At 48.2% G+C, this 11,586-nt stretch overlaps 1 protein-coding gene across 1 annotated transcript; it reads left to right on the top strand.

The window, feature by feature from the left end:
* The first annotated feature begins 6,023 nt into the window (after positions 1-6,023).
* On the top strand, positions 6,024-11,142 carry CUNH6orf203 (chromosome unknown C6orf203 homolog). Its single transcript, XM_019520143.1, has 4 exons — positions 6,024-6,212; positions 7,567-8,014; positions 8,839-8,911; positions 10,684-11,142. The coding sequence occupies exons 2-4, from the start codon at positions 7,575-7,577 to the stop codon at positions 10,858-10,860; spliced, it is 690 nt and encodes a 229-aa protein (XP_019375688.1). The 5' UTR covers positions 6,024-6,212; positions 7,567-7,574; the 3' UTR covers positions 10,861-11,142.
* Positions 11,143-11,586: the final 444 nt, after the last annotated feature.

Raw genomic sequence — 11,586 nt, 5'->3', positions numbered from 1 at the left:
TGATTGGGGGCAGCAGGGCAGGCCCTACGAGGAGAGGCTCAGGGACCTGAACTTGTTCAGCCTCCACAAGAGAAGGCTGAGAGGGGATCTGGTGGCCACCTACAAGCTAGCCTGCTCATCCCCCTTGGCAATGAGAGAGTCCCTGTTCCCCCAAGCACTACTGGGAGTTACAAGGAATAACGGCCATAAGCTGCCTGAGAGCAGGTTCAGGCTAGACATCACACAGTCAGGATGACTAGGAGCTGGAAACCAGCTTCCAAGGGAAGTGGTGCTCGCCCCTACCCTGGGGGTCTTCAAAAGGAGGCTATGTAAATCACCTAGCCAGGGTTGTCTGACACCAGCATTCTTCCTGCCCATGGCAAGGGGTTGGACTTGATGATCTGCTTAGGTCCCTTCTAACCCTACATCTATGAAATAAACAAAATCTTTCCTTATTGTAAGTAACAGAGTAGCAACAACTAGGGAGCTAAGCCTCCTCATTATTCTGCTCCCTGTGGATAGGGTGGCCATTATAGAGGGCAGCATGGTTGTCCTCTATTGATATAAACCCTCCCGATGCCTTTATGTCCTCTTGAAGAGAAAAAACAGAGGACATAAAAGGCATTGTGTTTTATATCAATAGAGGATAGAGTAGCAGAAAACCAGAACGTCCTTTATGATGGCCACCCTACCTCTAGATCCCTGAAGAGGTTACTTTTAGTTCTTTTGTGTAAGAGGCAATCCCAGTTTTTACCACATTCCTCACATATAATATGCACCCCAACTTCCTGCAGCTGGTCTTGGGGGTTTTGGGGGGACTGAAGGCTGAGGGGGGACCTGGTGACTGTCTATAAACTCACTATCGGGGACCAGAAGGGTTTGGGGGAGACACTGTTTCCCCTAGCACCCCCGGCATAACAAGGAATAACGGTCACAAGTTGTTGGAGAGTAGGTTTAGATTAGACATCTGCAAGAACTACTTCACAGTTAGGGCAGCTAGGAGCTGGAACCAACTTCCAAAGGAAGTGGTGCTGGCTCCTACCCTGGGGAATCTTTAAGAAGAGGCTTGATGCTTACCTGGCTGGACTCATTTGAGTCCAGTTTTTCTCCCGCCCAGGCAGGGGGTGGACTTGAAGTTCTACTAGGTCCCTTCTGACCCTATTTCTATGATTCTATGACTCGCCTGCCATGTCTTGTTCTTATTAATTAGGATGTTAATAAAGCAGGAGGCTGCCCATTTTATGCCCTGAGGCCAGGGGGTGCTATCTGCAGCTTTGAGCCTCTTCTACACTGCAGCCCATCCCTCACAGATGGCATCCAGCTGTTAGTCACACCAGCCCCACACTGGGCTCTAGAATCCTCCTATCAAGACCCCCTTTGATCCCTCTGCTCAGGCAGCCTACTCTGCCATCATTCCGGCTGCCAACCTCCCTGTAGCTGTCATCCCCCCCCCGGACCTTTGGCCACACAGGCCTTGGCCTCACCTCCAATGTCAAGTGGAACACTAGGCCCTCAGCTCTGGGGCATCCCTCAGTGGGCCCCTGTCCCTTTTAACCTTCCTGGTCCTGGCCCCAGCACTGACCAGTCGAGGGGGTACTCTACCTCCAGAGTCTCTCACTAGTCCCACATTCTCTCGGGTCCACCTTCCTGGATGTGGGAGCTGGGGTACCTCACACCAAAACTGGTACTCCAGAGTTTCACAGGGGACTCTCACTCCCCACTTGGAGCAGCAGATCATGGTGCTACTTAAGATCTTACTTTTGACCCACACTCAGCCTCCCAGCAATGGAGGACTTACTGGGGTCAGGACTCACCCATCACTCTCTTGGGCTGAGCCCCCTTTACTCTGCCTCTAGCCCAAACTTCAGCCTCAGGCATCTAAAGACCTACCTGGACCTACTCCCATCATTCAGGGCTCCACACCATCCCTTCCACTCAGGGCTACTCATCTCTACCTCCTTCACTCAGGGCTCCAGACTGCTCCCTCACTTGGGGCTGCTTGTCTCTGCCCCCCTTCACTAGGGCTCCACACCACCCCTTCACTTGGGGCCACAGGGCTTCCCTCCACAGTGGGCTCAGGTGGCTGCCACCATGCCTGACCCCAGCTTTCCCTCTCAGACTCTTGTATCCCACAGGGCTCAGGTGACCACAGCCATGCCTGGCCCCAACTGCCTCCAGTGTCATGCAACCCACCCAAAGGTGAGGGCTAGGATTAAGGTGCCCCTACCCACCTTTCACTGGGGTGATAACTGGCCTAGCATTTCCTGGAGGCTCCCACACCACTGGGAGCCCCACCAAGCCACCCACTCCCAGCAGAGTGCAATTTTAGTTCATGCCCAGGACTAGGAGCCTCCAATCCCTCCCCTACAACATCTCCCTTACCTCCAGATCATGCCAGGAAGCCTCACAACCAGCAGGGAACTGAACTCTTTATATAGGCGGCCAGAGATCTAAAATGGCTGCCTTAATCAAGCACCTGCTGGCTGCGTAGCTTTGGTCTTAAAGGGGCAGGCACCAACAGTGCCCTGCCACACACCTTCCCCCTTTAAATGGTACCTAGGGGTTTTCCCCTGCTGCTCCTCCAAAGCAGGCTCCCACTGGAGCCTGTGGGAGCCCCCAAGTGGCGAGCACCCTCAAAGGTGCTCCGCCACACACCTTCCCCCTTTGAATGAACTCAGTGCAGGAGAGGAGTTCCCTAGTCTGCCTTCTCTGCTGGGCTCTGCCCCAGCCTATTACACCCTCTGCCACGTGGTAAGCACCACAGCCACCCCAGTAATTTGCCATAGCAGCACAGTCACGGCCCAGCCCCCAACTCCAGGAAGAGCCTGGCACAGCCCCAGCCCCAGCCCCAGACTGCAGTGGCAGCCTGCCCTCACCCCATGCACAGATCTGGGGGCACATGCCCCCCATGACTTCCCAGGGTGCTTGTAGTGGTAGGAGCCACCCCCTCTCCCTGCACCCCCTGGATGAGCTGCTCGTGGCTCCGTCCCATGCCCCGCCCCACCCTAACTGAATATGTCAGCTTTTGGAAGAGTAGCTAATCTTCCTAGCTGGGCAGCAGACATCAGAGCACTGCATTTCTATGCAGAATGCCAGATCCTGCCACTCCATTTAATTAAATTTGGATGGGACTTCTTATTTCTCTACTTTTCAGATTTGGTTTGGTTCTCAGCCATTATTGAGCTGTCCTTCATTTTGTTCATCTTCATTAGTTGCTTGTTTCTCTTTGTTGTGCTTCCTTCTCCCCATATCTTCCTAGGTCCAGTTATGGAACCAGAACTGCTGGAGGGACCAAGAACAAGTTACAGCCTTGATCCTGCAAATCCTTACGTACATGCTTCATGTAACCTAAAACAATCAGACTATATCCCTTGTGTAATACAATATGTGCATGGAGGAGTGGACTGGGGCCAAACTTTCTCTGTTCTTTTCTCATGGTCAAACTCTAGTTTGGGTTGTTGTTTTTAGAATAATAGAGGATGGGAAGCATAGGCAACAGAAGGGGTGGTGCTAAAGGGGCTTAGCCCTCCCAAATGTGGGGCAGAGGTAGGGCTGCAAGGCAGCCCAACTGTGGGCTTCTGGCAGCTGCAGTAGGGGTGGGGAGGGGCACTTGTGCAGCAGTGAGGGAGGGAGTGGGGCTGGGGCAAGCGCCGCACAGCCAAGGCAGGGTGGGGCGCAGGACTAAGCTGCAAGCAGCTCATCTGGGGGGTCTGGCTCTTCCTGATATGTGCACCCCAGGAGGGCATGGGGGGGTGGTGTGCCCCCAGATCTGTGTGGGGCAGGGGAGGCAGCCACTGTAGGCTGGGGCACAGGGTGGTGCCGGGCTCTTCCAGGTGGGGGAATAGGGAGACAGGACTGGAGAAGGCTGTGCTCAGGGCAGGTGGCAGTGGTGCTGGGAAGGGGTAATGTGGGGTGCCCAGCTGCCCCAAAATTTGCCATAGCCCCCCAACCCTCCCCCCCAGCACCACTGGTGTCCATCCCAAGCACAGCATGGCCCCATCCTCCTGCTGGGAAGAGCCTGCCCCTTACCCCACAGACTTACCTGCACTCAGCTCTCCCAAATAATTTTTTCTCCCTCTGCCTATGATTGGAAGAGATCTCAGCGGTCATCCTGTCTAACCCCCTCCCTGGGATGTAAAGGATGCCTATTCAACCTCTTCCTGAAAGCTTCCATTGACAGAGATTCCACAACTTGCCTAGACAGCTTGTTCTACTGGCCTACTACTGTATTCTGATGGTAGTTGTCCCATCAGGACCCTTAAATCACAAAGGTAGCTAGTACATCTCTTACCAAATCATATTTATAATGCACATTTTTACAGGGGCTGTTGATGAGACTGCTAGAAGTAGACACAGTGGCGCTGTCAAGATGGCTCTGCAGCTCTTCTTCCTAGAGCTGGAGATGAACCTGAGGACCCTCCTGGACCTCACATGATCCTTACAACAAACCAGTGGGACTCACTAGTAGGGAAGTGAGGTGCTAGACACATTCAGGGCTTGGACGGTCACATTGGCAGATACAGAAACTGAGGTGAAGGACAACTGCCAAAGATACTTGCTATTTGTATGAACATACTCAAGTGGTACACTGAACGTGCATACATCCCAGGTACACTGTTGAGTCCTCTGCACTCTGTTCCCTTCCGACTCTTCAGTAGCATAGTACGTTGTGCACAGTTTGTTCTGTGACACTACTGCTCCAGGGAGCCTAAAGCGGAGCTGCCAAATGGAATCTAGACATTTACAGGGCATGTGGCCCCATAAATCTTGCCTGCATAGCTCTCAGTACCTTGAAGTACAAAATATGGGGAGTGCAACGCAGCCTCAATGAGTGTGTGTGTAGGTGAACATGATAATTTGCAAACTCAGCAGCAAAGTGTCTTTGCCCCATGAGCATAAAACCTGATGCTAATGAAGTATAAATGATCTGGGAGCAGGTAGAAGCTAGCAGGATCGAAGAGCTCAGTCTGACAGCTAGGGTGAAGGGCATATTAAAGGAGAGGGTTGGCGAGGCTTGTCCATGGCAAAGAGCTAGAACTGCTGTTGCCCTGTAGCGTCCATACTGATTCCCGCAAGGGCAAAAGGCCGTGACTCTCCTGTGGTTGTATCTGACACTTGCTTAAACTAGGTCAGTGGTTCTCAACCTGTTTAGACTCAAGGCACCCCTGGATAGACTCAGGGCAGCCCTTGGCAAATGCCAGCGCTTAGTCAGAAAATAAGAGTGAAAAAGAAAAACAATAGAGCAGATTGCACTGTTGCAAAGACCCCAGAAAGACCACAACTGTGGATTCCTGTTTGAAATCGTTGGCTTTATCATGTGAATCAAGTCTGTGCACCTCAGGCCTCTGTGGCAACCCACCGGTGAATCGCGCAATAAATGCAGACTGGCCACCTATACAAAGCTACCATTGGGCCAGAAAAGCATCCCCCCAGCTACAGAAAGAGCCTACCAACCTCGAAGTTAGTGCCTGAAAAACAGGTAACAGTTGCATAGCTGGTTTCTACTTAGCTTTCACTTTAGCACATGGTAGGGTTTAACAGCGCTAAGGCAGTGTGACACCCTTGGAAGGCCCAAGGTGGCACTGGGTTGGGACTTGCTGCCCCCGGTGTGAAGTGCTCACCCCACATTCAGCCCGAGGGGGAAATAACTAGGCGCCAGGAGCTCCGGGGAGGGACCCTCGGCGAGCCCGGACCACAAGCCCGACCGGAAGGGATTCTTGCGATGACGTCACAGCCGCCCTCTGCCAAGCTGGGAGCGATCTCCGGGCGGGACATCCCGCCCGCCGCGTTCGGGGGCAGCCGCCCCCGACTGACTCGCCCGCTGTAGGAGCAGACAGAGGGGCGCGGGGGCTGGAACCCCGGCGCGGGTTAACGCTGCGTCAGGCAGATTTCCATTGGTCTAAAACTGAGAGTTCAGAACTCGGGAGAGACTAATGCATTAAAGGATTACAGGGTGGGGAGGGGCCGAAGGGAACTCGGCGGTTGGCGCGTGCGCACCTAGCGACACCAGCCGGCAGGACAGCCGGACCGAGTAACTGCCTGTTTCAATCTACGTCACAGTTCCCCCCTCCCCACCCCCCTGCGCAGGGAGGGGTCTGGCGCCGGGCTCAGGAGGAGGCGCGAGGGGCACTGTCCGCCGGCCAGCAGGGGGCGCGAGGAACAGCGCTCCGCCCTCCGCGCGGCTGCTGGGGAAGAGGACAGGCAGGCCGGGGCCGAGGCGCCGGCAGACGCGGGTAACGACGCGCCCTGCCCCGCCCTGCCGCTCTGGTGGGGCTGGGGGTGGCTCTAAGCTGGCGGAGGGTGGTGCTGGGAGCTGCCGGGCCTCGGCGCTGCGGGAACGGACATGACAGGCGGGGGACAACGGTTCAGCCATCCCCCCCCGTCCCGAACGCGGCGGGCCGTCACTGCACATGCGCCGCGGCAGTTGGCCTCTGATGACGTCGGGGCCGTGGCACGCGGGGGCAGGGCCCCGCGCCCCCAGCATTTTGGCTGGACAGTGTCCGGTTTTGTGATACCACCACGACCCCCCTTTCTCAGGCTCGTGGCCAGACCGGACCCACCCCCCCCATCAGCTGCTCCTTGTCTCTGTCACACCCGTCCGAACCCGGGCCGCCTCCCATTGGCTCAGGCCCTCCCGCTACCCCTCACCCGCTCCTCTGCTCCTGGCAGCTGCCCCACTTTCCCCTCCAGGCCGGTCCCCTCTGGTGAGAGGGAGCAGAGGTGTTACCTTTTAGCCGGTTCGGTGTGCAAAAAACCTTTTATTTTAGTGCTCTCCATGCCCTGAGAAGTGCTAAAGCCTTTGCAAGCACCATGGCCCTGCCAGATTTCAAACCAGGACCATATCTGTAGAGGGAATATGGAAGATATCCACCCCCACCCTGCCAGTGCTGAAACTGATAAAATCATTTTACTTATCTCCTCTAAATTCACTTGGGGAGAGGGAAAAAAACATAGAAACTAAAGCCTACAAAGGCCGAGGCCAAGACAAGCACATGGACGTGCAGGATTACAGTAGAAACCAGAATTCATGCCATGCCACAAGGTTCCCCCAGAATTTCTGGCTTTCTGATATTGGCACATGTTAAAACGTTATTTTAGGAATGATTTACTCATTGCTGTGTGCAAAAAGAGTGTTGTTAGTGTTGCTGTGGATGATGACTTGAGAGGATACATATATAGCAGGGGTGTGCAAAATGCGCCGGGTCCCCTGTTGTTGCGTGGCATGATTTTTTATTGTGCATGGCCGCACATGTGTACAGCTTAGAGGGAACACTACCTGTGGCACCCATGAAAGCATCTCAAGGCACCCTGATTGAGAATTACTGGGACAGAGGCTGGCTCTGGACTTTTGTCAGTTTTCAGGATAATCGTGCTATTTATAACAGAACTAGGAAACTACTTAAACTACTGTATGAGAATAAGATGAACTTTCAGTAGAAAGATGCTATGCATTGTTGTTGCTGTATGAAAATCTAGATTCTTTTTACAACAAGGAAAAAAGTGCTAATTTTAATAGTCACTTGCTTGAGCGATTTTTTTTTTGTCCCCAATAATGAAAACAAAACCGAATCTGCGCCTTTGTTTCAGGGTATGCTATGACTGGCTTCAGACTGCCCATTACTGCTGTTAGAAAACTAAATGTCTGGCTTGCAGTCTGCGAGAAATTCCCTTCTAATAAATTATGTATCTCCTGGAAGAGATGCATCTCCTTTGGTCAACAACTGGCTACAATAAACTACAAAAATTATTTCAGCATTTCTCCTGTGAAACTTTATGCGTTTATAAGACCTTCTCTAGAATGTACATCATTGCTTTCTGTACGAACTAGAAGTAATTCAAGATCTGGGAAAAAGAAACAAACTATGCAACAAGAGGAGGATGAAGATGAAGAGGATGAAGATGAAGGGAAAAGTGATTCAGAAGAGGAATTTGAAGATGACCTCACTACAGAAAAAATTCACAAGGACCTTGAAAGAGTAGTGCCGTGTCTTCGGTATGATGTTATAATGAAAGCTGGTCTAGACACTGCAAGAAAGTAAGTATGCCTATTTATGTAATTTACTGATAAGGACGTTATTAAGTGAGTTAACTGGGGTTTGGATACCCTTTTTATTATTAGAGTAACTTAGCAAGGAAGATTTTTTTAACTTCAATGCCTGCATTTGTCTTTTTAAAAACGTACTTCTGAATTTATTTATTTGAAACATTTGCATTTTGCAGAATGTTAGGAACTTATCACTTCCTGCTTAAGGAGACACTGATGGGTTTTTTTAAGCAATCATTCATACTTTTCCCCATTTTTAAAGAAAGACAAGCTTAAGTATTTTACTAATGGGAAGAAAGGTTTCTGGTTGTTGACTGAAGTGCAAAAAAATCTCCCCTCAGACTGCTAGATGAAAATTTCAAACCAGTTCTACAATAAATGTAAATCTGATGTACTAACACTACCAAATATACATAAATCATATAATAAATCCATAGTAATGTACATTTTAAATTATCTTTATAGACTATTTAGCAAGTTAACACAATATGCTAGTGTGACTTGATGAAAGAGCCCTAGATAAAAATTGATGCTTAAAACTGTCTGATTACATGCAAGAGACATTTTGGTAGGTGTGCACACACCAGCCTTTATAAATACTCCTAAGCATTCCCTAGAGCCACATTGAAAATATTTTTGCCTTCCAGTTTAAGTCAATCCTTAAGTAACCCTGACAGAAATAAGTGTATGCTTTGTGTCCAATTTCCTGTTGAGCATGCTTTGCAGGGGTACTGCATTATTGCTTTTCTGTAAAGACCTGCACTTGATTGTTTCACAAGGATTGTTTTATTTTGCTGGGCTTTTTTTTCTTTTAGCAGAGTGGAAGATGCATTCTACAGGAATGACCTCAGGTTGAATGGAGAAAAATTGTGGAAAAAAAGCAGAACTGTAAGGTTTCATTTTAATATAAAATTCTTTAAACTAATAAGATTGTAACTAGTGCTGATACTCCATGCTCCTTCCTACTTTTTTGCATCCATTACAGGATACAGGGATTATAACTGTCTTTTAAAACAGTCTGAATGTCAATCACTCAGGTTAAAAGAAAACATGACAGTAGGTAAATAATGGGAGACTTGAAGAGAAGATCGGCTACCCATATGTCAGGAGCTCTCTGTTTTATCTGGAAGGATCTAAAGTGATTGTATGTGCAGCCTTCTCATTAAACAGAGGTAGTAGCAATTAGCTGAATAATACAGCTTGCTCTTTTCCCTTTGGAAAAATGGGCAGGGGGTGGAGGGTTTTGTTTTTGGAAGGTTACCTGAAATAAAGGCATTTGAAGGAGTAGAGAGGGAAGTTACATAGTAAATGTACAGCGAGGGAAGTTATATAATAAATGAACAGGAGGGTTGTTTCAAGCAGAAGGGAAGAGCAGGACAAAGTCAGCAGAATTGGATAGCATGTTAACATAGAAGTCAAGGCTGGGAGTGGTAGGGGAGAGACATAGTCTGAAATCAAGTAGAAGGCAAGGTAAATTTGCACCTTAGTGGTAGTAGAAATAGTGGAATTAAAGGCAGAGCTTTGGGGCAGACAGAAGGTTTTAGGCTAGGTATGTGGGTCATGGGGAAGGAAGTATGATTGGATCAAAGATTATTTTGGCATCTTTGTTTTGAAATGGCTGAAGGGGTAATCCAAATAGGAGACTGCCACAGCTGTATCTCATAGTAGAAATGAGAAGTATGTATTTAAAGAAAGCACCATCAGAATAGTAAGTTAAGAACTGGTTAGTGGTATTCCTTCGTGATGGAGAGAAGTTGTCATTTATTGGAGAATCAGAGACTCTCATTGGCAAAAAAAATAAAAAGAATATTTCTAACCACAGAGTGCGTGGAACATCATGGTAGGCAAAGTTATTGCTGTATGATGGGAAAAGGAGGAATAACATTGGTTTCCAATTTCAAAACTCAAACAAGTCTAGTTACTATGACATTTTAGTCATTTCTTGTAAATTTCAAAGGAAGCCTAAGTAGTTGATCATAACAGTGTGTTAACTTATATAGATCAGAGATTCTCAATGTTTTTTGTACCAGGACCCACTGTAAACATCAGTGGCCAGTCCTGACCCAGCACCCCTCACTTCTGACCTGCTGCCCCTATGTGTGGGACAGTGGGGTGCCTAAGTAGCCCCTCGCAGGCTGGAACTCTGCCAGCCTGCAAGGGAAAAGCCACAGTTTCCCATGTTTTTCTCCTTTAAAGAAGAATCAATTTTTAAAGTTTGTTCACAACCCTTTCATATATTCTTGCGACCCACGGGTTGAGAAACATTGATATGGACAACTTCTTAGAGCGATAAATAGTTTCCTTTTGCCTTATTCTTTCATATGCTATTATCTCTGTATCTTAGCTATTCATTGAAGTTGTCTGAAGCATTTTGCATAAATTAATCATTTGATTACATCTGCCCTACAAAGATCCACATGCCTTTTCAGGAATGAAGTATAAATCCCAATGCATCTTTTGTGCAGGGAGTTGTGAGGGGAAGCACTTACATTGCTCATTTGAAAGCCTACAGTATAGAATATGGCATATACAGTTACCCTGCCACCTCCCACAAAAGAGAACAAGAATAATAGCTTGGGAAAAGAGGATAATTAAAATTGCATGTATATTTGGGAAACTTCCCCCCACCCCATGTTAATGACCTCTCTTTCTGTTTTCAGGTGAAAGTTGGTGACACACTAGATCTCCTACTAGGTGAGGACAAAGAAACAGAAGCCATGGTAGTTACACGAGTTGTCTTAAGAAAAGTATCAGAAAAGACTGGAAATGAAAAGTACAAAGTGCTTTTGAGGCGCTGGAAACACTTAAAAGTACCCAAACAGGATGTACTTAAGTAACAAAGGTTTGCATGTGGCAGCATGAGACTTCTTGTGGAATTATATCATTGTAGCTAAACATGAATTTTGGTTAAAGAAAATTGCGGTACCTTTTCTTAAGGGTTTGTGATAAAATATTACCATCCTTACCACATACATCACTGTTGGTCCTATGACAGTTTGTCAGTTCAGTCTGTTCTGTTAATTTTTTTTATAGTATTGTGGAAAACGTTTAATTTCCAGGTGGTTCACCTAAAGATGGTATCTATATATGATTGAATAATAAAGAGTGAGTATACCTAACCGTTTAACTGTTGTAGTAATTTTGATGAGCAAAATCAGAGACATTAAGATTAAGGGTAGCTTCAGAATAAATGAAAGAGAAATCCTGGCTCCAAGCCTTTACTTAAAGAGTTTTTAAGGTTTTTTGCCGTCATATCTCGATCATCTCGCTTCAGGATCATGAAACAGTTTTTGAAGGAGAAAGACAGGATGACTCAAATGGCTTCCCTTTATGGTTATCAGTTTGTATCTGACCTACCTCAGTAGTGACAGGCATCACCATCTGATAATGTATCAGTTGATTCTGCAAACCCTGTTTGTTACTCCCACTGGCCAGTTAGTCAGTTTCTTCACTTCATAGACATTAGGGGCTGGAAGGGACCTCATGAGATCACTGAATCCAGCCTTCCCATTTCTTTGTAGTGGCAAGGAATGAATGGAGGTGGAAACACTCACTCATGTCAT

This window comes from Gavialis gangeticus, unplaced genomic scaffold (genome assembly GCF_001723915.1).
Source record: "Gavialis gangeticus isolate Ggan-Ray unplaced genomic scaffold, GavGan_comp1, whole genome shotgun sequence".
Taxonomy (NCBI): domain Eukaryota; kingdom Metazoa; phylum Chordata; order Crocodylia; family Gavialidae; genus Gavialis; species Gavialis gangeticus.
Note: the sequence above shows the minus strand (reverse complement) of the source record. Positions and strands in the feature narration are given on the sequence as shown.

Coding starts and splice junctions, on each gene's coding strand:
- CUNH6orf203 (XM_019520143.1), top strand. CDS start 7,575: ATGACTGGCTTCAGACTGCCCATTACTGCTGTTAGAAAACTAAATGTC. Junction 8,015..8,838: donor GGTCTAGACACTGCAAGAAA/GTAAGTATGCCT, acceptor TTTTTCTTTTAG/CAGAGTGGAAGATGCATTCT. Junction 8,912..10,683: donor TGTGGAAAAAAAGCAGAACT/GTAAGGTTTCAT, acceptor TTCTGTTTTCAG/GTGAAAGTTGGTGACACACT.